This window comes from Strix aluco, chromosome 4, assembly GCF_031877795.1.
Source record: "Strix aluco isolate bStrAlu1 chromosome 4, bStrAlu1.hap1, whole genome shotgun sequence".
In the NCBI taxonomy this organism is placed as follows: domain Eukaryota; kingdom Metazoa; phylum Chordata; class Aves; order Strigiformes; family Strigidae; genus Strix; species Strix aluco.
In genome coordinates this window covers 106577684-106605620 of record NC_133934.1, presented here as the reverse complement: position 1 = coordinate 106605620, position 27937 = coordinate 106577684, and the positions used below count along the sequence as shown (strand labels likewise).

Here is a 27937-nt window from a genome sequence, read left to right as displayed (position 1 = left end):
TTGGAAAGCAGCCATGTAAACCCCAAGGACATCCCCTAGGTTCCCTTGCCAACCTTTTCCACACCCAAATCCAACCTATATTTTTTTGGCAGTGAGTGTGGGGGAAGTAGAGTGAGGAGGCATTTTCCCTTCCCAGTCTAAATCTTTGTCCCCAGAAGCCCCTTGAGGGCCATGTCTGCTCCTTCAGCCTGGGTCCATCCCACCTGTAGGTGTGAGACATTTGCTGTGTCATTCAGTCATACAGGCACTCATTGGATATAGTCAGTGAACCTTCCGAGGCCAGTCACATTGCCAATAAGTTGTCCTCATTATTTGTCAGCATAGAAGCCTGGAGATTCACTGACAGTAGTGAGTATGTCCTCCATCTTAATGGGACTTGTTCTGTGATGAATCCAGTATGACAAAAGCTTTCTGGGCAAGAATGCCCACTACAGACAGGGTAGGTACCTGCTATGTCATCAGCAGTAAAGTCCAGTCACTTTTATATAAACATTACATTATTTATAACATATATTATATGTTAACATTTATTCATCTATAAACACAACAGATCTAGGTCATGTTGATGCAGTGCAAAATCACTAAAGTCCACCGTACCATCTCAAGGGCTGTTTCCTGAACACTTTCACTGTGCCACTCAATGCCAACTACAACCGAGAACTTTATCATATCATCTCAAAGCCTTCTGCATAATCCCAGGGCACACACACATACAGTCATCAATTTATGCACCTACACCATAGGCTGTATTGGAGTTTGTTACCAATGAGAGCCCACCACAAGCAGTTTGACAGTAATTTCCACCCATCACTATATGTAAAAATCCTGGTTGAAGTCAAAATTGATAAGCACAGTGATAAATAATAGCTCCCTTTGCTGTTTATGCTTACACCCTTGTAATTCTCCATTTACCTGGGATGTGCTTCGCCCAGCCAATGATCACCACCAGTTCCCTGTCTGCCAGGTCACAGAGGGTTGTCAGGGCTTTGATGTCACTCTCCGGCATGGTTGGATCAGGCATGGCATAAATCTTCTCTGGCTCAGCCACCAGCAAATGGGAGACGATCTTAGTCACTGCACATTTCAAAGGAGAAGTTGTTGTATCGCTCATGACATAAGGTGTCATAACAGTCCTTTCTAGAAGGACCTTCCTGGATAAGACATGACTATAAAACCCACAGGACTTCAGAAATGGTTTTGGTCAGAACAGGAGAAGACTACACCGCAGCTACACAAGCAGTAGTGATCTGCCTATGCCAAACCAACTCTGTACAGGGATGACAAAAGCAGGAAGCTACTCTAAGGTTGTGAGCCATTGTCTCAGGTAGGTCCAACAAGGGGAGGAAGAAGCACAAATAATCAGTTAGTGGCATATGGAAAAGTTTAGAGAAGTATGGGTAGTATAGAAGAGAGAAATCAGCATGGGACCAGTTTTGTTAACTTAGCTTGGATACAGGAAAAGATCAGAATATCACTAAATGAATTTACATAATCTCCTAGGAAAGGTCTGGTATTTAACCCGAGGTACAATGAGTACAGCAGCTGGGCTGTACCTCAGGTGTACCTAATCTACCTCTGCACTATGATCATAAGAAAAAAATCTTAGTGCTGGTGACTAGTATGAAAATCAGGAGTGACAACTGTTCCATTGTACGTTTTGGGAGACCAATAAAAACAAATTTAGTAGTTGCTCAGAAGACCACAATTCAAGACCAATACGTACGTGGCTTTTTAGCTGGGGGAGGGATCTGTAAGCTCAGATAAGTGCTACTCTCAGAATCCAGTCTCCTCTTGTATTTCTGACGGCCTCCACGGACTCGATCCAGACGAACACCTGCAGGTAAAACAAGATAAATCCCCATGATTCCTTAGTGCTACAGGGACCCTTGACATGCAGATGCTAAAATCTGCTAAGACGTTCTCCACACTCCAGGGAGCTTCCCTCTCCCAAACACTTGAGATCTCAGCTGAACCCAGAAATCCCAATAATACCAGCTAGACTGCCTCCAGCTCTAACCATGCTGCTGTGAGCTTTACTTTAATTCAAAACATTAATGAAGACAGAAATTAACCCATTCAAACTCTTGAATCACCATCAATCTGATGGGCAAATGAAAAGCTTCAGACCTCAATGACCTCTAGATGATCTTGCTTTTAAAAAGAAATACTTTAAATGTCAATCAAACCTTCAGTTATAAAAATAAGCTTTTAGATTGTTCTTAAAAATGAGAAGTTAAATGTTCTGTGACCTCTCACCGTTTGTATTTGAAAAAAGTGACCTATAGCAAATAGATTATGAACTATGAATTCAACAAAGATGTTTCAGCCTTGATCAAGTAAGGCAACTGTAATAAAAGTAGAACCCAAATAAATAGAAACAACCTCTACTACAATAAAGCAATGATAAGGCTGAAGTAGGGAGACACTGAAGAATTTGTTGCAGTTCTTTCAAAATACAGTGAATCAAACTGCAAATATTATACTGAAAACAGTTCCCAGTGACTGGGAAGCACCAGTGACTGTCACCACGCAAAAAACCATAGCAGCATCAATAGAACAGGAACAGCAGCTGAACTGCTATATTAGTACAAAATACAACGTTAAAAACAAATTGTGAAAAAAGCCACAGATATTTGTCCAACTGTCAGTTATTTCTGGCCAGCCATATGGTCTCTGGTAGTCAGTTCTTGCGAAACTGGGGTAACTCTGTCTTGCTGGGAGAAACAGCTACTGCAATTAAAACAAAATCTTTCAAGGTAAATGTAGGAGTATTCAAATACAATAAAAATTTGAATTTACGCTATACAAGTACTTCCTTAGAAACACATATGAGTTTATCCAGTCTGATCACAGGAACCAATTATGTGATACACTTACTAATCACATTGAGCCACTAATATTTTGCAATCAATTCACTACATAAACACAAACAACTAAAAGCAAACACTCTAAATCAGTTTTGAAGTGATGCTTTTTGAACAACTTGTAAACCTGAAAAACATGCAGTCTGCTGACAAATATTCTACCCTAGAAAGAGGCACATGTGCATCACACTTACTATGTCATGGAAAAGAGAAAGCTTTTACTGCAATGCTCACACTAGCCCCACTTGCACCACATGAAACCATTACCTGCCACAACATCTAGATCCTGATACTCTTCACCACTGGAGCACCCCAACTAGCTTGACTGACAGACAGTACCAACAGCCCTCCAACAGCAAGAGCAACCAACATCAACCAGGCCAACAGCACTCGGTTACACAGTCTGACAGCAAGATCTCTGGCGGTAGCAACACCCACATGGAGGCCTAGGTGGCATTACCTGTAAGCCTTGGTGTGTGCGGACAGAGGCTCATAGGCGTGATGTTATTAATGCTGTATAGCTGCTTGCTTTTAAGAGTCCTGCTGCTCCCATTGAGCAGGAGAAGCAGGAATGAGCAGGCCTGGAGCTCTCCACAGTAAAGGAACTGCTGCTGCAAGTTGGGAGGATGGCAGACATTGAAGATGGAGAGAAAGACATGAAGCCAAATAGGTGAACTCAGATCACAGTGAGTAATTTCCTTCCCCTGCCCCATTTTCTGTTTCTGACTCCGTGTGGAGAATTCACTGACATCCCTAAGCATAAGTACCACCTTTCTCCTCCATTACATGGTAGTGTTTCTGAAAATGTTGCCCATTGTTTCTTTTACTTCTATTCCCAGCGGTAGGCAGCCTGTGGGCAAGACTCCTTCCTGGAAGCCCCAATGTGTTCTAGAGAGTGATTTCACAAAGGACATTCAGGGAATCCCAAACCTGAGATTATCTAGGGAGATCCCTGAGGAACAGCACTAATAAAGTCCTGGATGCAGCAGGAAACTTCCATTTCTGTCCATGATTTCCTTCCCTCTATAAATGTGTCCTCGTTTCCTAAGAAAGATGTCTATTCCATGCTCTGCTGAATGACACCTACCTATAAGCCAGGAGAGGAGGGGGAGACACAAATTTCAGGAACTACCAGTAAACCAAGTAACCAGGTGTGAAAATTAAAAGGGTCAGGAATACACTGTTCAAAGATTACAGAGAAATGCAGAACAGGCTGCAGGACTTCAGGCCTGAATCACAGCTCCCCAGGACCCTCACAGAAGAAGGGTCATAGAGGAATCCATTCCCTCACGCCAGTGGGCAGGATGTCATTGGTGCAGAGAAACACCATTCTCAGCCCAAGAGAAAGCAACACATAGCCCTCCAGGATGCTTTCACCATGCAGTCTGATAAGCAGCAGGGGCGGGGGGACGACTGGGAGGGGTAGGGAGGCAATGGGGGAAGGAGCTCATTTCCTTCTCCCAAGGAGAAGCATGCCATCCTCCAGAGCTTGGCAGAGGGATGGCTGCACAGGTTGAAGTAGTATTAGGGACCCTCAATCAGATTATAAGGACACAAAGGACTTAAGTGCATTAAAAAAAGATAAGAGAGACACAGAGAGATTTACCCTCCATCCCTCCTTCCCTCACTGAGCAGATAGAGGTCTGTTTGCCCAAGGACTTTGGCTTGTTAATTTTGAACAAGTGTTTGTCCTCCTCTTGTTCCCCATCCTGTTCGACACTCCTTGAGGCAAATGTTTGCAATCAGCATTTGCAGAGCCACTATTCTACCCTGTCGTCATCGCTCCAGCCGCAGAGCTGGAGAATAGGCTGACCCCTACGTAGCGCATCGCAGCGCCAGTTGCTGAGTGCAGCAACCTGCAGGTGCTACAGCAAACAAAAGCATTTCAACCTGAGTCCCTGACTGTGACACTCGCAGACATAAGCATCATGGCAAAATCCCTTCCTCAAAGATCTGTCAGTGTAATAGGTCATATCTAGATGGAAAGAAAGGGCACTGCCAAAAATCACGACCTGGTACTGAGCTGTGGTATTCAGGTGGCTTGTTAATGCCTGCTGTTCTACTTTGATTTCCTCAGCAGGCTGGTTACAATGCCGCTCTGAGAGGGACACTAAAGGACATTCAAATGGAGTAGGGAGGTGTGCTGGGTGAGCTCAGGGAAGCAGCATGAAGGCAAGCACTGAGCAGAAAAGAAATGGAGGGGGATGTAAACAGAGATATGAATGGAAGTGAGAGAGTGTAAGGAGAAGGGAGATGAGAGAGAGAGGGAGGGAGGGAGAGGGGGGAGAGGGAGAGGGGAAGGAGGAGAGAGGGAGAGGGCTGGAGAGAGGCTGAGTGGTACATACACTGTTATCCCAAGGGCGATTTCACACCAAACATGCAGCCACCTGAGCTTTAACTGCAAGGTGCAGCAGCCACTTACAAGATGCAGCTGGTCCATACTGAAGACTCTTACACAGCATTTGGTGCCACAGCCTGACAAGAATACAGTAGCAAGAGAAAGCAGTTGTCTTCCAGCTCCTGCACAAACCCATTTCTCACATGGATCACAACTGGCCAGTTCCCAGAAGAGAAGGCACTCATCCTACAAAACTGTCACCACCACAGGCACTCCTGGACCCCTCTTCTTGAGAGTATCAGCAAGGAAGGTCTGCTAGAGCAGTAAAGAAGGGAGGGCTTACATACACCATGTGAGATGCAATAGTATAGGGCAAAGTTTGGGAAGTACCAACCCTTGATAACTTACCTTACTGGCAGCTGATTCTTTACAAATGAAGGCTATCTGTGCTGGAAACATCTCCTCTCCTCCCATTCCCCTGTGTTTCAAGGAAGTGCTGTTGTTCACTGAATCTTGTCACCTTTTGAGGGACCCTGCATAAGAGTCCTGGCACCCCGTCTGACCTAGGTGTGGAGCTGACCCCGGTGTCTGCCATAGGGATTGAGTCCCAGCTCACTGGCAACAGGCTCTCAACTCCCCAGTGTGTCTGAGCCCCCGCTGATCTAGCAGGGAGGAGGGCAGGGCCAGAACTTATGCAGGACTTTTCGGCTCAGTATCCTGCCTGGGGTAGGGATGTCAGTTTTCGAAGTGTCCTGTGGGTGCCACTCGTGTTCCAAGCGTTCTTTCAGAGAGGTCTGTGCCAGCACCAAGCCTCTGCAGTGGGAGACCTGATCTGCTGATCTGTTCAAGCTCCCTGCATTTCTCTGACATGCCCCTCGGAGAGACGTCTGCCTGACAACTTTGGGATCAGATGTCCCCTTGCTGACTTGATAACATCAGGCTTTGGGGTTTTTTTCTTAATGGAAGTAAAATAATTCCAGCTTTTTTAAAAAGCTGGACCCAGGCCGAGTCTGTCGGAAGTAAAAATAGCCGAGTATGCAGAGGCGACAGCACACAGAGTCAGGTTTAGTTTCTCTTTTATTTTCTGGGGACTAAAAATACTCTTAAAAGCTCTGTGAAGCTAAGCCCTGGCCAGTGGGAAATGCAGTCTAGGCCCAATATCAGCTGTCGCGTCAAATTACTAGCCTCACCTCAGTTTCCATCGAATCCCATCACATGCTCATGAATTGATAGGAACAGAAAGATCTATCTTGCCAAAAGAGCTAATGGCGGAGCCAAGCTACAGGGTTTGCACGGTGCAGTATGTGTCTAGACCAAGAAGGACACAACCAAAGGGAACACAGGGCAAGTTCTGGCCAGGGAGCAGTGCCCACGGGGCTGCTTTTGCTGAGCTTCCCCAACACACCAGTCGGGTCCTGTGCCCACTGCCCACCTAATCCTTGAGCTGCAGTTTTTGCTTGCTTTCCCAGGGTCTGAGCTGGGGTGGTGCTCTGTAGTTAACAGAGATGCCGCCATCCTCAGGAACTGCAGTCTAAAGTACATGGATTGGCACTGCCCAGGGAAGCTGGAAGGCATAGGCTAAGAGCAGAGAAGAAAGGAAGGGAGAAGGGTTGTGCCCAAGGTGTCTCCTACAGAATTTCCATCTCCCTTTTTGCTCTGAACTTCAGGAGTGACAACAGGATGTGGTGATAGGATGAGTGAGACAGGAGGAGCAATGACCGTAAAAGTTAGGCTTGCCAAGATGGGGAAAGAAATAAGACTATAGGGAAAGGCATCTCTGTCTAATGAGAGTGGAGAGGCTGCAACCTGACTAGGCTCTCTTTTGCTACTCTGAGATTCCAGCATGGGAAGGGGAAAAGACCCCTTATACCATTAGGCTCTTATACTGCTGCAAGAAGAGGCCAGCTCCTGGAAAATCTGGTAGATGACTGGTGCAATTGCCCAACTCATTTGAAACATCGGAAAGCAACTTGAGGGTCGCAGGTCAGCATGGCCAGAAAACCCCAGCAACTAACTGGTGCAGGTCAGCAAGTCTGGGAACAACACTTGCAATAGGAGGGTGGGGAGCTAGCCTGGGGAGGAGGGCAGTGGAGTTGAAAAATCCATCTCCTGTGTTATAAGGGCCTACAGAGATGCTAGACCAGTTCAAGCAGGATGTTCCAGCCTGCTCCCCCTTTGATGTTTTCAGGGATATGTTAGTCAGGTAAGAAAGCTCCTTTGCTGTCTGTCTGGCTAAAGAGTCTCTGGTCTCAGAGGGACAGGTTAGCCCTGTGATGCCTGATGATACCTGGTACCACAGGCAGTCACATGCCTTGGAGCAGTGATACAAGCTGTCCTTCCTCCTCACACACAGAAATACAAGCAGCATGTCCCAGATGGTTGGTCCAAAGCATACAGGCTCTGGTGTAACCCACACAGCTTGCAAACCAATCCTTCTCTGCCAGTGCCAGCTGCATGGCTGCCAGCTCTGCAGAGGTGTCTGCAGTGTTACCCATTGTTGTCTCTCAAAGGTACAGCTTCCTTCCCGTGCTGAGCCCCTCTCACCTCAACTCCCAATCATCCTGGAAAGCCAGGAACTAACAAGGGCTTCAAGGGCAGATGGGAATAAAGAATACCTCAGTACCTTGTTCAGCTCCCTGTGATAATCCCTACACCCATAAACTCACCCTGTGTTCATGGTCCATGCAAATGTTCTCTTTTGATTGCTTCCCTTCCCAAGTCTCTAAACAGTCTGAAGCAGGGCAGCAGATCTATTGGCTGTCACCCACAGCAGCAACGCCTGCACAGCAGCAGGCTGAAGGGCACTGCGGGAAAGGAACAGATGCAGGCACCTGCCTGCCAGGAAAAGACCAAGGATGCCTTTCACAAAAGGACCTAAAAGATGACAAAGCCCCAGCCCCATTGACCTTCCAAGAGGTAGGGCTCAGAGCTAAATCTCCAAAGGAACCTGTGGCCCTGGGCGTGATTTAACTCACCTTACTTTAGACTTTGATAGCTCCCTTCTGTGCATCTAGGCTCCCTTGTCAGGCAACAGAGAGAAGCAGGCACCTCCACATTCATCTCACCGGCCACACACTTACCCCGAGGAAGAGTGATGACAGGTACTTCTCTCCATTGACTACCAAGGGAACTCCTGCAGGGTCAAACCAATGCTTTCTCTAGCCCAGTTTTCTGTCTCCGTCTATATAGGTAAAGCATCTGAGCCTTTCAGAACAGGTAGAGGAGCATAAGCATGGATCAAGAACCAGATTTTTAGATACGTGACACAATGGAGAGGCCCCCCACCATTGCAGGGAGAGAGGCCTGCTTGTGACAGAGATCCACAGGGGTAAGGGAGTTAGACCCACCAACACAGCATGCTGCTGCTTTGGCCAGCCTCTTAGAGCAACACTGCTTGGGTCTTGCAGCCTTGAAGTCTCTCCTGAAGTCCTCACTTCAGCAGTGGCTTTTCCAACACTAATGTCCACTTACTATTTCTTAAATTAGAACAGCTGTGCAAGGCAATTCTGAGTAAAGACCCTCTCAGGATATGCTGCAGCCCAAGGGCTGGCACAAAGGTGAGTCACAGGAAGGGATTGAGAATCTCAGCAGAGCTGAGTCACTGGTGAACGCAGGTCATCAGAGGCTGTGAAAATGTTGATACACATGCCTTAAGTTATTGTAGAACATTAGGACATACATTCAGTCCCATCCCATTCTTGCTCACCTCAGAGGATCTTACCTACTGTAGTGTCAGAATTGCCTAAAATAGCTTGTAGCACAATGGTTGGGGTCTAAACATCTCTGGATGGAAGCACAATTTCTGGTGACAGAATGCACAAAGTGTTTTTTCATAAACCGGTGTAGAGGTGACGCCTCTCTGAACACACACAGATGTACGTTGATGGAGCCCAGGCTTCATGTTTGATAGAATGGAGAATTAGTTAGGTATGGCAAAAATCTAGGCAGATTAATATTTTAGAATGAATGGGAAGAACCAAACTAAACATTCATAATCCATTGGATATGGCAGAAGGTGTGGGGAGGTTCTGGTTGTGCCAGTCTTATGGTCAGAAAACAGATACCAAGTGCCACCAGCCCAATGTGCACTTCATGGACAGCTCATCCTCTGGAAGTCTCCTCTTTGGAGAATTACCATCACCTTGCCAAAGGCAGCACATGCTCTGTGTCATGCCATCATCCAGTCCAGCTCCAGACATGTCATAAATGCTCAATTCATGCCTTTCGAAAATAGTTGGGTGTGGAGGATATAGACATTAAGATATCACTCACTGCACCTGGAGATCCTGCTTCAAAGGAGAGGAGGTTGCCTGTCTGTTTTTAAACACAGAGGTATTTTAGAGAAAGAAAAATCATTTTTCATTCTCTTTTTTCATTTGGATGCCTCCAATAGTGATATTTCTGGCACCGGCTGGAGGCAGAATACTCTATAAATACAAAGCCATTAAATCGCATGCAGCAGCAACCTGATCGGGGCTGCCTTTTAATTTCCTGACATGAGCTGGCCACTAACCCAATTACCCAGAATCCCCGGAGGAGCCCTCATCCTTCCCAGGAAGCACAAAGCAAGAACCCGAGCATATTGCACGGATGTCAGCTGAGCTTTCACTGAAATCAAATATCTTTTTGAGAACACATGGTCTGGAAGCAAGGATGGGGGCAGGAGGGAGAGGGGAAAGGTTGCTAGAAACGCTTTGCTCCACTGAGAGATTCTTTCACTTGAAAACAGAAATGAAACACCCTCCATTTGGTTATGTTGCTGAAAAGAAGCTCTGCTGTTGATTCAGTTATCTGGATTTTAGTGAAGGATGAAGGCAAAGTTACTAAGTGGAAGTAGTTTGAGATTGCCAGTGCTTGGAATCACTTGTTTAGATACTAGATGACTGCACCCAATTTATAACAGCACAGACCCAGGCCTGTTCAGGGTGACAGATTTGCTTCCTTGGGAAACATTTACAACATCAGCCACTGGCTGCAGCTGGTAAGGGAAACAGCAGAGTTAGGAGTAAACACTAGGAAAGTTCCACTGGCTACAGGGTTTCCTAATCAGCCAGGACCTCGAACAGAAAGAGCATGGATTTAAGAGACAGTCACTTCTGAAACCTGGAGATTACAGGCTCACCACCTCTGAAGTGGGGACCACCTCCAACATTCACAGAGATGCAGGCACTTAGGCAGCACAAGGGTTATCAGGTTGTTGCAGGTTCCGGGGAGGCAGGTTATTCCCAAAGGCACTGGGGACAGGAGGGAAAGGGGAATAATTAAGAGGAAGATGAGTGAAATTAACTTTGTGGCTCTCCTCACTACTTGGCCCTGCAGTGTCAGTATCCATACATTCCAGCAATTGCTACATCAGAAATTAGATTAGACAGATAGGAGCTTGGGGGATTTGTAACAAAGAATTTGGGTGCCCTGTTGAATGGTCTCTAGCATTTCTTATGGAAATGCATTAGAAGCAAAGGAGCGAAGCCTGGGAAAGGAAAAGTTGTACCTGGGATTACTACACCACAGCAGATACACTTCTGGGAAGAAACAGAGTCATGTAGATAAAATAAATCATATGCCTTTCCTGGATAATTGACTAACCTCTCTCTTGCTTCTAAAGAGCCTCCCTTTTCTGCATCCAGATCAAGACTACCTTCCTCTACCTACCTTCCTTGCATTTGTAGACCTCACCCTCCCCACACAAGAAATAGCTGCTGGATGGCTCCTGAGAGCCAGGAGACTAGGCCAGAGGACAGCTTGCCTTCAAAGACATTCAGAGTGGGGCAGAGCACCTTGTACAGGGCAGGTTTCCTAGCCTGGGAATTCCCACTCCTGCTTTTATAACAGGAAATGCATGTAAATCTGGGGGACTCCAGAAATACCTTCTACTTTCTGAAATAAGGTATACCTGGTCTACCACAGGACACATCACCAGGGCTCCTTCAATCTTTGCCCTCTTTCTTGGAAGCCAACCAGTGATGTCTGCAAGAAACTGAGCAGAAGCCACTCACACATCTCAGAAAGTTACTCTTAGACCTCAGTCATGTGCAGGACTCTGAAGAGACAAGTCTCAGCACTGTCAGGGAGCAGAAGACAACTGATCTTCAGGAACATAAGTCCTACTAAGAAGGAAAACAAGACTCAAAGGCTGGTGGAATAATAGATAGTATCTCAATGCCTGGATGAGATTTTTTTAGGCAGTTATTTTCTTTGCTGTTTGGTTTGTCACTGTGACACATGATTGCACACACATGCACTTCATGAAAGCGTTAGTGATCCAGTTTTACTTTCTTTTCAGAACTGTTTATGGTCCATCTGGGTCTCTGCAAATATGCCAGCACAGAACAGGGAACAACACAGCTTTAGAAACAATACAAGTGAGAATCCATCGAAGAAAAAGTTCTGCAGGGCTTTCACAACAGTAAAGGACCAAATGCCCAGCCACCAGCCAGTCTGCTTCATTTGGTATGGTGTGGTTTGGTATGTCCAGTATTGCCTCTCCTCTCCTTGTCTGTCTGTCATTTCCACCCAAAGATGAGTTCTGTAACGAGAGGCCCTGATGTCCCATCACACCTCACCTGTTATCCCCATCCCTCTTCCCACGATCTCAGAACATTTCCCTTTCATTAACTGACTGTACTGGGTTTACGTGGCAAAGTTTTGGTAGTGGGGGCTGCAGGGGTGGCTGCTGTGAGAAGACACCAGAAGCTGTGTCAGACAGAGCCAGCTCCAGATGGCTCCAAAATGGACCCGCCACTGGCCAAAGCTGAGCCCATCAGCAATGCTAGTGGTGCCTCTGTGATAACATATTCAAGAAAGGGTAAAAAACACTGCGCAGTAGCTGTGAAAGAGGAGTGAGAAAATTCAAGAGAAACAACCCTGCAGATACTGACCCTGAGGTCACAGAAGAAGGAGGGGACGAGGTGCTCCAGGCACCATAGCAAAGATTCCCCTGCTGCCTGGGGAGAAGACCATGGTGAAGCAAGTTGTTCCCCTGCAGCCCACAGAGGACCACAGTAGTGCAGATATCCACACTGGAGCAGACAGACATGCCCTGAAGGAAGCTGTGGCTTGTGGAGATTCCATGCTGGAGCAAGCTTGTGGTAGGGCCTGCAGCCTGTGGAGAGGAGCCCATGCAGGATCAAGTTTTCTGGCAGGAACTGTGGCCTGTGGGAGACCCACACTGGAGCAGCTTGTTCCTGAAGGGCTGTACCCCGTGGAAAGTACCCATGCTGGAGCAGTTCTTGAAGAACTGCAGTCTATGGGAAGGACTCACACTGGACAAATTCATGAAGGACTGTATCCTTCATGAGGGACGGACCCCAAGATGGAGCAGGGGAACAATGTGAGGAGGAAAGAGCAGCAGAGACAAAGTGTCATGAACTGACCACAAATCCCCAGTCCCTATCCACCTGCGCTCCTTGAGGGGGAAGGAGGTAGACCTCATGAGGGACTTGAGCCTGGGAAGAAGAAGAAGTGGGAGAAAGGTGTTTTTAGTTTTTTTATTTCTCAATATCCTACTCTCTATTAACTGCCAATAAATTAAATTAATTTTCCCCAAGTCTGTTTTGCCCATGACAGTAATTGCTGAGTGATCTCCCTGTCGTTAACTCGACCCATGAGCTTTTTCAGCATATTTTCTCCCCCTGTCCTGCTGAGGAGAGGGAGTGAGAGAGCAACTTGGTGGGCACCTGGTGGCCATCCAAGGTCAACACAGAGAAGGACTAACATCACTGTCCTTGTCACAGTGCCGTTTCTGCAAGGTGACACACAGGATTGTGACTTCAGAGAGGCAGCAGAGGTGTGGAGGGCAATGCTGTGAGGTCATGTTTGACCAGCTAATGTCCAAAATCAAACCTCTGAGCCCACTTACACAAGCCATGTGTCATCTGAAATTACATCTCCTCTTGAAGACAAACAAACTGCTGTAGAACAGAAAGGCCATGGGTGGCTAGAGCACGAATGGCAAGGGTATATTCTCCCCAAAACTGACACGGTATATTGAGGTTTTAAAAGAGACCTGCCAAACTGCTGAAATTTCTCTATCCATTATTCTAGAGAGCCAGAGAAATCTAGATGTACTTTGTAGAGCCCAGAGTTACAGAGCTACACTTTGGTCATTGTGGGCACAAGACAGACACTGCTGGGAGCAAAGAGAGGCAATAGGGTGCCCAAAGACAAGGATGCCCAGCTCTGAACAATGCCTCTCCTCTGCAAGTTGCAGGGCACTCTTTCCTTCACTGGCCATACCCATTGGCCAGGCATGTGTGTAGATATCATCTCCATCTGGGGTCAGCAGTATCACAGGTTGCTCAGGTTTCCCTGATTTTTGCAGAGCAGGGGGACATGCACAGCTACTGGATGAAGCTGTGAAGATGCCCCATCTCCACTGCCTGCAAGTTGGTGCTTCAGCAAGACCAAGTGCAGAAGAGAGCACAGGTTTTCTGGGGATGGTGCCTCTCCACAGGGGCACTGGGAGTGGTGTCTGCTGGAATCCGGGACTCCAGATTCAGCAGCTTCCTATCTGAGCCTGCTAGTGAGGGGCTAATTAATGCTCTCTGGGGACACACTCCAGATGGAAGGGGAAAGTGAGAGACAGGCAGCCAGACAGGCCAATGCTTCAGACATCTGAGCCAGTTGGGCTCCGTGGGCAGAGCTTTCCGCCTGCCGCTTTCCCCAGCAAGTCTCGCCTGCTCTGCAGCGTCACACCAGGAGAACCTGAGACAGCAAAGCTCTGGTGTCCGTGCAGTTCCCTTGTTGCAATACATTGATCGGAGCTCTCTTAAAGAAAGTGGCCTGGATATCTGAGACACCTATTGATTGCTCCATTGGCTCTCTTCCTGCCCTGATCCTCATTCACTCGGCATTGCCCGAATAACCTGCACTTTGTGTTAGGGACAGTCTCCCCAGATCTTAAAGGGCTACATTCACAGCTGCTCACCTAGCTGCAGCCCATGTAGGGAGGAGAGAAGATGCCTGGTGACCCACATATTCATTCCCCAAGGGGAGGGCCTAAGTCTCTTCTGCAGCATCAAGCTGAGCATTTCAAGTGTAAGGCAGAACCTTGAAGACATGGTTACCTGGTTTTGCCATCTTTGAGTACTGGTGCCTTTTGCCTGAAGAACAGGCTCATGCCACGTGCCCAGTGGGCAGGAGGTGGTATGTACATCATGTATGGCATCAATAACTAGGAAAATCTTTCCCCCCTTAATGAGAAGAAATCATGAAGCCCTTAATTAGGTATTAATGGAATATCATACACTTCTTCTTCAGAGGAAGGACAGTTTCTTTACCCACAAATGTCCCCACTAAGTTACTAGCCCAGTGCCAAGGACACCAAGGAGAAACCTGTCAAGAGAAGAACTGGTTTCTAGATCTCACCTTTAACCACAAGACTGTTTTTCTCCAAACTCCTGGTAATCAAGCACAAGAAAGAACCTGGCTTATCAACTTTCTTCCATGGATGAAGCCAAGGAAGAAAAGAGAATTACACCAAGGCAAAGTAGGAAGGGGAACTATTTGAAGGGAAAAAAAATCATAGCTCAAGTATCAAGATCCGTCTTGTCCTAATGAGTGCTTGGAGACTACAGAATAGGCTCTCTAGGGAAACCAAGACATCAGGGATTTTTAAAATCAGTTAAACTACTAGAAATGTACAGCTGGGAACATGCTCCTGCTCTGGAAGAGAAAAAGGATGGGTGAGCTAATAGGATGACAGATCAGAGATGGAAAAGACCAATGAACTTTTCCTAATCTAAAATCCCTTGTCAATTCTGCATTTTTGAGCAAGTCAAACAATTATGGATTTGTTCTTTCCAGAAACTCCTGACTCTGTGGAGACTGAAGACTGTAAAACCATTTTTCTCCCTTTTTGGATTTTGCTTTTAAAGATGTGTATTGATTGAGTTCTGTATACTAATACTTTGTGCTTCCACCAGGTTTCACATAAAGTTAACTAATCGCTCCTCACAATCCTTCTGCAAAGCAAAGCAGTATGACCCTTATTTCTCAGTTCAGGAAACTGAGCAAAAGAAAGAGAAAAAAAGATGCCTGCACTACATCACTTGACCACTCTGTGTTAGGACACAGGAGTCCTATTTGCAGATTGTTAGTGTAGTCTCCTCTGCTCCTCTTGATATTGTCATGTGTTCTTGCATCCCATTACTATCAATAAATCTTTATACTGTATATTCCACGGCTCTAAATATTATGGGCAGGATCACAGATACACTAACATCAATAGCAAACCACCCTTCCCCAGTGGCTTTAATGATGCTGAATCAATCCCTATATGAATAACTAAATATACTTCAGCACAAAAGCAGCCTTAGAGTCAAATTTCAGTTTGCCACGAGTAGTATCCCATGGGGTTTGGGAGTCCAGGCACAGCATAGTATGAGTGAAGCTACATTGGTTTCCAGACTAACTCTGGTCTGGAAGGAGTTAACTGGTTTCACACAACTTGGAGCCTAAGCCACAAAACCCTTCATAGGACCCTGCTCTAGACTGTGTTGAACTCCCAGAATTGGAAGCAGAGGGTGCCCTGGCCACACAGTCAGACATGCCAGCACCGGTTACTGTGACTCTGCTCCCCCAGCTGTCAGCTCTGAGAGGCTCAACTGCTTGGATGCAGGGCAGCACAGACCCAGGAAGCCAGAAAGCCTGGACCCATATGCTGCTGCTCTGCAGAGTGACTGGAGTCACATCAGGCTTTTAACATTGTTTTATGGGATTCATATAGGCAGTCTAGAGTCCATCACCAATCTGCGCTCCCACTAAAGCCAGTGTCACTAGTGTGGATTGGCGTGCGGATAAGGGGATATATCCCCTCCCTGAACTACCACATGCAGAGAATCAGGTTTCCAGTGGTACCTCTCTAACTCCAAAAGTAGGTGCCTCCCTCGCAGCAGTGGATCAAGATCCTCCAAGTCTACCACATCTACACCTAGGTCAGGAAGGTCCAGCCTACACAATTCTGCATCTCCTCCCCTTGGTAACTGGTGTGCTCTAGCAGGAAAATATTTAACCACAGAAACTACACATCCATAAAAGAACAGAACAGGGTTCACCATCTAACCTACATTCTTAATGACACTGGCTGCCATCAACTTGCCTCTCAAGAAATGAGAGCGCCCTAGTGCAAAGCAATACACGCTCAAGTGACATTGTACAATTCATCACCGGCTGCTATGACGGTATGACCTGGAAGCAAGCTGCATGCTGGCATCTTGACTCCAGCATACAGGACTTGTGCAGACCACAGCCAGCTGTTGTTCCTTATGGTTAAACTGAGGGGACCATGCTCTCAGGTACAGCAATGCAGAGGGTTACACACAACGCTTCTCCTTCCTTCCCCCTCCTCCCCTCACTGCCTCTCCCACAGGGACCCAAGGGAAACAAAGCTTTAAAGTCAATCCATAAGAATGTGTTTAACTGTCACTGAATCCCCTGTGGTTCACCTTGAATGGACAAGGATTGGGGAGGGGGGTGGGGGGAGAAAAAGCAGCACAAGAGAGAAGCTGAACACTGCTCAGAGAGCACTGAACAGATCAATAGGCCGAGCACAATGCAGGTTGAGCATGCAGGGCAGGGGATCCACACCTCCCAGACAAACCTGTGCTACCTACCAACTTTAGAAAGTCTCCTGAGTGGGAATATAGGCAAACCTTCATCGCACACTATGCCATAGCTCTGCATTAACTCTATCCTTCCTTATGAAGCCCAGTCAACCTAGTCACAATCATGCAAAAGCCTCTTCTCCCCAACACTGCAAAATGACCTGGGGGGCAAGAATAGCAACACCCTCCAGCCTGGGGTTCCTTTGGGAAAGGAAACAGTCTGGCACAGCCAGTTTCCAGGTATTTGACAAACTTGCAAGTGCTAAGAGTCATATCCTACCATGAGGGTGCTGACTAGAACCATTCTCCTCTCTGGACTGCCCTCTTGGTCACTGCCCATCCTGACTCTTTTACAAAGTCTGTAAAAAATACCTTCAGAAAGCCAGAGAGGGCAAGCATGTAGTCAGCCTATGAGGTCCTGCAAGACCTGGAGTCCCAGGTGCTGTTGGGACAGAGAACAATTCTCAGTCTGACTCTGTCTTACCTTCTTTTAGCATCCCCACTTTGAGGCATTTCATGAAGCGACAGGCCTGACAGGACTTGCGCCTCCGTTTCGTGATCTCACATTCATTGGTGGCCGGGCAGCTGTATTCAATATTCCCTGCAATCAAACACAGAGATGGTCACCCAGGAACCACGTTCTCCCCACTGATCCAGGGACAGGCTGCAGTGCCCAGATATTCCCACCACCATCAGCCTGTATATGCAGTATGATTGCTCACTCATTTGCACACGCACATACTCTGAGACCCCAGCCAGCTGATCACGGCTCTTTGAAAGGCCAGCACTACTTACTAGAACACATTTCAGAAAAAAAGCAATACTGCTCTAAGTATTGGGAGAAACCTGTCCATTCAAAGGGCTGCCTGCAATGCTGGGCTTTCAGACACAATGTGTCCTCCAGGAACGTCATCACCCCTTGTACCGCATCCCTTATAACCTGGCCTGTTCTCTGAAGTCCAGGGCTGAGAGTGGGAGCAGTTCAGACATTAGCAGCATTCCCTTTGCTGCCAGTCTTGCTCCATGTCTGTGGGATGGATGTCACCTGTCTGTTCTTGCCGTGCTTGGGGGACCAGGGAGCTCTTCCTCCTTTGCTTCCTCCTGCCAGTTGGCATACTACAGGTAGCAGGGAAGGAGTAGGTCTGAATTGGGAAAGATGGATAAAATGTCCTGTAAAATGAACACACAGGCTCTCTATGCAAATCCTTCCAGTTTTACTTTATTAGTCCTTGTGCACCTGCCTCTCATTCCTCTGTACAGAGCATCAGCATTTCTTTCCTCATTCTTTTTCATTTATGATCACCTCACAACACCTCACAAGACTGCCTCTGAGACAAAACAGGAAAAGAAGCATTCCAAATTTATTTCTGGTCACAGCGTATTTTATCATAAGCCAAGAATGTAAATGAAACATGGATGAGAGGGTCTGATATGAGGATGTAAGTGGAATTATGCTGATCACTGTGTAATACAACAATTATTTAGTACTAGAAGACAACAAACAGAAATGGCTGTCTCCATCCTGCCATTCACTTTGCATGTGATGTTTCTGGAGCGGGCTATTCAATGTTTGTGTGGAACAGGACTGGAAATCCAACCCTGACAGTGATGCATTGACAATGACAATACATTTAAGGCAGTCTAGCTACTGGGTAAATTGGGCAGCTCCAAAAAGGATTTCTAAGTTCTACGGTCAGTTCAGAAGAATGGAAAAGTTGGTTTGGTGGTTTAGAGCAGGAACTTGAGATTCAAGAGCTCAATCAGAGCTGTAAGGAGGAGTGTAGGTAAGAGCTGAGAGAACACACGGTATAGGATCAGATTAGAAATAGAGCTCACAATTTAGTAGCACTGGGAGGTGACTCGATTTTTGTTCCTACTTCTGTAATGGACTTTGATGTTCTTGTGAAGACTCCTCCTTCTTCTAAATAAAGACGAACAATCTGATACATTCCAATCTCTGTGGGGGGGGGGGGTGGGGGGGTGGGGGGGGTGGGGGGGGGGTGGGGGTGGGGGGGTGGGGTGGGGGGGGTGATTAGACCTTGGGGCTAACTAAGCAGTTTGAAAGTCCATTGGGAGTCTGAGTGGAAAGACAGAGCACACATTCACAAAGAAGAAAGCACCATCTGATTTATCTCGCTATACTTGGCCCATACCGGGTGAAAGCCCAGGAGCACACAACCCCCAAAGCCTAAAGGTGATCTGCCTGTGAGTTATAAACCTTCTACCTCTTGCCTCCTGTTTGTCTCAAGACTTGAAACTTGCCCCCAAGCTCCAGTCCAGCCACCTCATTTCTCACCATTGTCCATCTGCACCCAAAATGCAGTCTGTCTGCAGGAGCAGAGTGCGGCGCACAAGTTGCTTCCATTCAGACTGTATTTCGTCATTGCGCAGCACCTGAATTTCAATAGCCAGCAATGTATCAACATTCTCAGAGAGCTGGAAATTGAGATTCAGGCTTGATCTCAAGGTAATAAACAAACTGCTCTAGACACAGAGCTCCAGCACATTACAGACCCATGAGTATGGAGGCCCTGACCTGGTGATCTGATAATTGCTGTGACCCACACAGGAAGGAACCAATCTGGGATAAAACTCAAACACAGTCTGACTTTGGAAGGTTTTGTCTTAGTTTCAACTTTCTCACCAAAGCCAGGACCAGGGTTCTGTAGAGATGTATGATTTTACATTTTGTGGTCCCAAGGCCAAAAATTTTCCCCTAGCACAGACACTACACCAAGGGCACCGAGCCCTTATAGTGGCAGGAGGCAGTGACAGCCCCCATTTGGCTGCTCAAGGTCCCTCTACACTGTGTCAAGCAGATCCCCCACCTTCCCCATGCCTCTAGCCCATGGACCTCTTGACAAGCAAAGTACTGGAAACGGTCTACAAAACCCACATCACAACTAAGTATGATAGTGTCAGAGTAGGTGTAGGTACTGTTACAATATACACACTGTATGTACAGCTTGAAAAAGCAGTTTTGAAAGGCACTTCTGTACTAGGATCATGACTGTTAAAGGAGCAGAGCCAGAGGAGGGTGGGCACTGAGCAAGCTCCCCTTCCTGGATGGCAAAGCAGTAGCCACCATGTAGTGCAGCAGCCATGTGGTTTGCTGGTAAGCACAGGTGCAAAAATACACCCAGCACTGGTGGAACATGCCATTCAGCATGCTTATTGCCTTCACATTGAACACAGGCTCATGTGCCCCTTCCACACACGGTGCTCAGTCTAGAAGAAGAAAGCAGCAGCAGCTGTGTCTTACAGCCTTCTCTACAGGGGCAAGTGCTCGAGGCAAGGCCTGCTGTACCCTCTTCACACAAGACAATGCTGCCAAAAAATGGAGTTTTATATCAGGCCCCAAAACATGCTCTGTGCTGCATGGGTTGAGAGCTACAGGTGGGGGCAATACCTGCCATTATTGCAGGAAACAGAGACATGACCAGAGAAGGCACAATCAGCATTACCCAAGCAGAACTTGTCCAAGAAAAACTATCGTCTCCAAAACTTTTAACAAAGTTCTCTGACTTTTTTTTTTTGTGTGTGTCTCAATTTCTTTTATGGGTCCTGGGGCTGGCTGCCAGCAGAGTGAGCTGCTCACAGCTCCCTGTAATTTCTGTAAGTGCCCTGTGATAAAGTGATGAGATTAACTCATCGAAATTCCAGTAGCCTCCCAGCGGCTGGCGGTCACACCACCATCCCGGCTGTCGGTGCAAGGGGCTTGGAGGAAGCTTCTCCTTCACTGCAGCAGCTGGGGGTGCTGCAAGGCCCTGCAGAAGAGTGTCAGCACACAAGGATGCACATGGACAAGTCTATATGCAAGTATAAAATCTGAATCAAGTCTCTGTGTGTCATGAACTGTAGATTATGTGACCCAGAAGGAAAGGGCAGAAAATGGGATAATCTAATAGACAAGGCCTTGCTTTGAACTGTTGCTTATTAGAAGAGATTTCGTTGACTTAGACAATATTTACATCTGATCAGAAAAAACTGCTAGGACCTCACCGATGCCATGGCACAAGATTTACCTAAAAAATGGCTTCAAAAAGTCATGTGATGTGTGGCCAGATCAGAGTTTGGATTTGTTCTAAGACTTCATATGTTGCCTTGGAGGGCAAATCACTTCCTCTCTGTGTCCTAGTTTGCTCGTCTGCAAAATGAAATGAGCACCAAACCTACCTGCTGGGGAGATTCTGAGTCTTGATTCATTAAGGTTTAACTGTACTTTAAAGCCTTTAGGTGAGAGATGCTAAGAAACAGCCAAGCACTATTAAAGTGACAGATCATGTTTTCTATTCTGGAGAACCACAAAATTACCCTATTTTCTGTAAAATTAGACCTTTGACTGTTAAACAGTTTGGAACATGATTTCCTGTGCACCTGAAAACTGCACACCAGAGCCTGGTCATTCAAGAGACCCCATAGTCACCATACCTCTCTGGAAGGGGAGGGACTGGGAAGAGGAGAATGCCTCCCTGAGCTTGAGAAGCACAGTAAAGTCCCACCCAGCTCCTGCTTAAGTCCTGGACAGGGCTCTTCAGGGGAGTTGAGCTCAGTAGTACAGCACTGAGAGCACAAGCTGCTCTCTGCTTACTGATCCTGCCTTTCTATAATGTCTTTCTACAAGGAAACTCAGGAAAGATTAGATAGAAATATCCAGGAAAGTCTTTAAAGGTAAAAAAATTTCAGCTTCTGTTTTCTGAAGAAAACACCCCATCTCTCCTTTTTCTGGTTTCATCTTCATTGCTTTTCACTATTCTTTCCCTCTCCCTTCCTTGCACACTCTCTCCTGCTCTGCACTGCTGCACACAGACCTCTTATCTGTTTCCCTGGGTGACTCAGAGAACTAGATGACTGCAGCTTTTCTTGAATTTCGGGGGAAACCCCAGATTCAGACATATCTGCTATTAAGTTCCAAATTTCATTCATTCAAGTCGTGTCTTTCACCCTAATGATCTGACACAGCATGCTGCAGTTGTGACCAACTGTGTGGTGCCACGCTCTGCTGGCTCTCTGGGGCCAGAGGGCTGACAGCAGGAATTCCCAAGGAAATCCATCTCATAGGTGCCTCAGCTCAACTTGTGCATTTCCTTTTATTCTGATTTTTGTACCAATTGTTACACTGGCCTCACAGGGTGAGTTTTTTCACTGTTTGGTTGGGGGTTTTTGGGTTTTAGGGTTTTCTTCTTTGTTTTGTAAGAACTGCTTGCAAAATACTGTAACCTTAGGAAGGTCCCATCAGGCAGCCAGTGTAATGCCTCCATGGTACAGCTATTCTGCATGACTGAGACAGTCTGCAGGAGAAGCAACCTGAATTTTCAGTAAGCCACTAGCTGTGATGATACTTTCATTTCAGTACCCACAAGCTTTTGTCCTGAATCCTTCTCATCTCTGATTCCGAAGGTAAACAGATCATTTCGGTGTCTCAGTGAAAAGGGACCTGAAAATTGTCAAAAGGCCCTTGGTGAGTGCCGTGCCAAACCAGCAATTCCTCTGCCCTCAGCAGGCACCAGTCTGACCTCCTGCACCAGGATAGGGAACACTGATAATATGCATGGAGTGGATTCTCTATTACCTTCCACTTAAATTAGCCCTTCTAACTGAGGCATCATAGCCTCAGTCCTGGTGTGAGGAGAGGTATTTTGCAAAAATCAGAGGAAAATCTCTCCAGTGATCTGCATGAAGTAAGAGGGGTTATTTTTTAAGCCACAGTTTTCAGAGAAAGGGATTAAACTATTGAACTAGTAAATCTGTATTTAGGCACTTGAGTAAGTGACCTGATTTTCAGAAGCGCTGTCCTATGCTTCCAGGGACATGTCCCTGATCTAGGTGCCTTATACAAGAATCAGTAGAGGCTCCTAGGTTTGGAAAGAAAAAAAAACCCCACCAAACAACCCAAAAAAACTCACAAAAAAAACCCAAATGAAAAAACCCTCAACAAAAACAAACCCAAAAAACTCCCCACTCTAGTATATGTGTGTATCACTAGCAAGAAAATGAGACTCTGGAAAAGCAGGTGAGATAAGCCCTAGTGCTTTGTATTACCAAAATTTTACTTCATGCAACTCAGTAAGAAAACCAGAAATGTGAGTACCAAGGCTTCAGGACTCTTGATGCTATGAGAGGAAAAGGGGGTAGCTATAGCTGCACCACCAGCACTGCATGCCTCCTCGGGGCGGCACACCTGGCTCCTGCTCCGGGAAACAGGACTTGGACATTTCACACAGCCTCACTCAAACCAGCCTCTTGCTCGCACGGGGATGCAGGAGATGGGCCCTGGGGCTCCCTAGTGGCAGCAAGTTTGTCCGTAGGGCTTCTGACTTGGGTTTGTGTGTGGCGGGGGGGATTGGTAGCAGGGAAGGGGCTATAGCAGTGGCCCCTGTGAGAAGCTTCTCAAAGCTCCCCCAGCTCCAAGTCAGACCCACCTCTGGCCAGGGCCAAGCCAATTAGCAACGGTGGCTGCACCTCTGTGATAATGTATTTCGGAAGTGGAACTTGAGAGGAGGAGTTGTGAGGGAGAAACCTCTGCAAACACCAAGGTCAATGGAAGAAAGAAGGGGGAGGGGGAGGTGCACCGGAGCAGAGACTCCCCTGCAGCCCGTGGTGAGAGGGCAGGCTGTGCCCCTGCAGCCCATGGAGGTCAACGGTGGAGCAGATGCCCACCTGCAGCCCGTGGAGGGCCCCATGCTGGAGCAGGTGGCTGCGCCCGGAGAGTGCTGGGCTCTGAGGGAAGCCTGTGCTGGGGCAGTTCACCGCTGGGAGGACTGCAGCCTGCGGGAGGGACCCATGCTGGAGCAGCTGGTGAAGAGCTGCAGCCCTTAGGAAGGACTCAAGTCAGAGGAAGTTCATGGAGGACTGTCTCCCGAGAGCGCCACGCTGGAACAGGGGAAGTGTGTGAGGAGTCCTCCCCCTGTGGAGGAAGGAGTGGTGACAGACACAATGTGTGGTGAACTGACCATAACCCCTGTCCCTTGCTGCCCTGCGCTGCTCGGGGGGAGGAGGTAGAGAAATTGGGAGCAAAGCTGAGCCTGGGAAGAAGGGAGGGGTGGGGGGAGGTGTTTTTAAGATGTGGTTATATTTCTCACTGTCCTACTCTAATTGGTAAATTATGTGGTTTAAATTAAATTGATAGCCTTTTTCTTTCCCAGTCAAGTCTGTTTTTTACCCATGACCATAACGGATGAGTCATCCCTCCCTGTCCTCGTCTAGATCTCCAAGCCTTTTGTTTTATTTTCTCCTCTCCATCCCTGAGAGCAAAGGAGAGAGTAAGCAGCTTCGTGGTGCTCAGTTGCCCTCTGGTCTTAAACCATGACAATCCTTTTCTGAAGTTCCACTGAAAAGATCCTTCTACACAGAGTACTCTGTACAGATGCACTGAGGCAGAAAGAAAACACAAGACTAATATGGTTGAGTTGCACTGGAGCTGATTTTCTGAATCCAAGTGCTAGAGCTGTGAATAGTAAGTAGCACTCAGGCACTAGGATCCAAGGAATACCAGATCCCCTGGTTAAGCTTCAGAAGTTTTTGGAAAGCTCAGAACACCTCCTGTTTTTGGCTGTGAACTCTCACCTGAAAAGTAGCAGGCATGTTTCTGAGGAACAGAAGGAAGGACAGTGGGAAGGACAGTGCCTAGCTGCTGTGGATGCTACTGCAGGGACACAAAACCTCCCTTCTGCAAGCCCTTTGCTCATCCTGTGGGTGGTAATGCTCTTCTGCTCAGGAAAACGAGCAAACTCTCTCAACTCCCTTCCCAGGAGCCAGTCTAACCACCGTAATGACAACTAGGAAGACCTAGAAGACTACAGATTTTGTTACAAGCCTGTTAGAAGTCCCTACAAGTCTTCTAAGCTGGATTACCCACATTTTAAGCCCCTTATTGATGTAAGGGCATCCCAGCACAGCAGTTGTGTTGCTACACTCACTGAGTTTGAAGCTTGCAAGGGAAAAGCAGGGAATGCACAGATGCAGGCGGCACTTTGCCTGATACACAACCTGCCTATTCAGAAGATGATGGCAATGTGTCTCTTCTTTCTGACTCTCCAATAACCAGTTCTCCCCAATATCACTCCTTGCAAGTCCTGTTGGATCACCTTATGGGTATCAGTTCCAAGCACACAATGAGATGATTCACAAAGATCAGAGAGAGAAATCTTGAATCAGATTTATTTTGCTGAGCTTTAAGATTTTATTTTATATTAATGGGTCATTTTAGAAATAGCCTTAATTTTCACCATTTGAAGATGAAAAGTAGATGATGGGTAGTCATAGTCATGAATATGTTGAATAATAAAGGACTCGTATGGTTGCATAGCACTGTTATTAGTTAATATTCAGAATAGGCAAAACTACCTACCAGTTGCAACAACTGATGAACAGAAGATAATGACAATATATTTAATTGATATAAAATGCTCTATCTACTGAGCAAACTATTAAAAGAAGGAATAAAGTTAGATTAAGAAATTGTATCTCATAATAAATCCAGCATTTGTCTGTGTCCTAAATTTGGATTAAAGGATTAGTTAGGATTTCCATGAAATAGAAATTCAAAAAGTTTTAATTCAGAAACATCCAAAACGTATTATCTTTCATGTAACAGACCCATTCCATTACATTCAACTAGTATGAAATTCTTGGTTTCAAATTAGACCTCTCTTAAGCACCAATAGCAGCACATTTCAACGTGCCCAAAACTCAGATTCTCTCCTATCTTCACTAGAATGCATCTTCCACAATATTCACAAAGTCAGGTGATGCTCATGGCACATGTTTTTATGGAGGACGCTTACATCATGGAAGTGAATGCAGACTGTCACAAGAATATAATGGGGACTCAAAGCACAGTTCCCACAAAGCAATACAATGATAGAGAAATAGGATTAAAATTTTGTCAGACAGCCTAGCTGACTGAAAATGCTTCAAGTCAGTTCAGAATTTCTGACTCTGCCTCAAAGCATGGGAATTCCAGCCCTGGGGTTCAAAATAACATGTTCAGAGAGAAAGGCCTGCAGCCCAGTGGAGTGTGCTGTCATCTCGTCTCAGGTTTTTGCCTTTCCATCTCAAGCACTGCCAGTGCTGCGAAGTGGAAATGACAAACAGGTTTCCAGGCCTTGATCCTTCTCTTGGGCCATGTAACACAACATGAGAGAGGTCAGAGGTGTGACCCCTCCATAACCTGTGGGACAGGTTAGGATGCGTAGTGTGATCCTGACTTAGTTCAGCAAAACCAAACACTCCAATTCAGCTTGAAGGGAATCAACGGTTTGGATTTTCCTCACTTCTTTTTTTCTCCTATCATCAAAATTTTCCATGGGGAAATCTGACTTGGTAAAAATTCTGCTTTTCTTCGGAAAAATCCTACAGATGGAAAACTCCCACATAGCAATAGTAGTGACCTCAGAGATATCCAGCCATGTCCATGCTGGCTTTCAGCCTATCTTCTCCCCATCACTTGAAAAGCAACAGCCCTCGTGCTGTCCAGGACAGCCTAGCCTCACCTGGGCCTGGCCTCACATGGCTAAGGGGGAAAGTGAGTTGCAGAGCTGTCAGGCTCAGAAAAGGTCTGCAGCTTGGATGTCCGTTCTTTCCACTGCTGCAGCAGCAGCAGGGGGAGCGGAAAGGTTATTGCGAGATCCTCCTGCCTCAAGACATGCAGGTTTTACATGAGTTAATGCAGCTAAAAAAAACAATAGGCAGACTGGGTTCATTTGTAGCAGGGGAGGGGGATAGTTGGAGGGGGGGGGGACTTAGCATGAAACTCTGCTTCTTGATAAGGGGTATCTAGATAGGACTGTGGTAGTCTAATCATCCAAGACAGATTTAGATCCATTTTGTAGCAGCATGCACACCTATTAAAGTTACCAAAAGTAGGGCCAGCAGATTAAGTACTCTCATAATGGTCATCAGTTTTTCTTCTTTCAATACTCAAGCACAGGGAAGTGAAGTGGCTGGTCTGAGACCACAAAAGCCTGATGATGAATTTACCTACTGCATCTCCTGAGCCCCTGGGAAATCTTGGGGTCATAGCTCCATCTCTGTGCTCAAACCACTGAGTCAATGCCCTTCCCAGATACCAGAATCATGGCAAGCCTTTTGATAATAGCAGAGAATGCAACTGTGTAACATACACATCTACATGCTTTCTGCACACTCTACATCAACGTTAGGCAGCCTGGATGAAGATTTTCCCACTTCTTCAGTTAGATGCTTAACACATCTACTAAATATAATAGAGTTGCAAGATGAACACCTTTTGGAAACACTTTTGCCACTCGCCATCTCTTTTACATGATCCTTAAACTCTTTTCCCTTGCATACCCAGGGCTGTTCTTGGATATCTGCACACACTGCAGCAGAGCCCTTGGAATGGTGCATTTTCTTGACTCAACCAAACTCTGCAGCTCTATTTGCTGCCCACTCCCCTGGGCTCAGCCTTCAGCTCCATAGCTGAAATTGCTCACCCTCAGGCACAACACACTCAACTCTCCTGAGAATAAAAGCATTTTGATACCTCAGTCACCAGTCCAAGTGGACAACAGGTTAAGAGAAAACGCTGCTTACTCCTTTCCCCCATCTGTTACACATTAACAGGCAATCAATTACGGAACCACAGGGAGAATACAGCTGTGCTGGCAAGAAGAGGTTGGAGGGAAGCACTCTCCCTTGCGATTAAGTCAGCTGACGTAACACCCAGGCTGATGCAGGCTCTAGGTACTGCTGCCCTGCATAATTTTCTTTTGATTTTCTATGAAAGCTCTTCAAAAGTTCCTAGGTCTATTTCTCTCTCTCCAGGTTAGGCCTCTCTTCTGCTCTGCCACAGAGGTGCTCCAGTATCGCTCCCATGAGTAAGTTTTTCAGTCTCTTCCTATATAAGGAGCCCCCAGGGCTTTGCTTCAGAGTACTACCCTGTCCCTCCTTTAGCACCTTAATGTGCCAAGAAGAAACACTGGGAATAGGTCCAAGTGCTGGAGGAGGGACAGAGTCAGTGCTGACAGTCAGAAGTGCAAGTAAAAGTTCACATTCAATCACAGGAGATTCAGCAATGACAAATCACAGAAACCCTGCCAGGCAACAGGCCAGTGCCCTAGAGATGGCCATGCTTTCCATGTAGCATAATAAAAGAGGAAGAGTCAGTG

At 46.6% G+C, this 27937-nt stretch overlaps 1 protein-coding gene across 4 annotated transcripts in view; it reads right to left on the bottom strand.

Moving 5' to 3' along the window:
- The window catches only part of ESRRB (estrogen related receptor beta), a 137048-nt gene that overhangs the window by 16223 nt on the left and 92888 nt on the right, over positions 1 to 27937 (bottom strand). For all 4 annotated transcript variants that reach the window (XM_074824796.1, XM_074824795.1, XM_074824798.1 and 1 more), the window contains 3 exons: positions 17290 to 17406; positions 1724 to 1834; positions 913 to 1074 (listed from right to left, as the gene is read on the bottom strand). In XM_074824796.1, coding sequence (XP_074680897.1) covers positions 913 to 1074; positions 1724 to 1834; positions 17290 to 17406 — 390 coding nt within the window. The remainder of the gene's footprint in view (positions 1 to 912; positions 1075 to 1723; positions 1835 to 17289; positions 17407 to 27937) is intronic.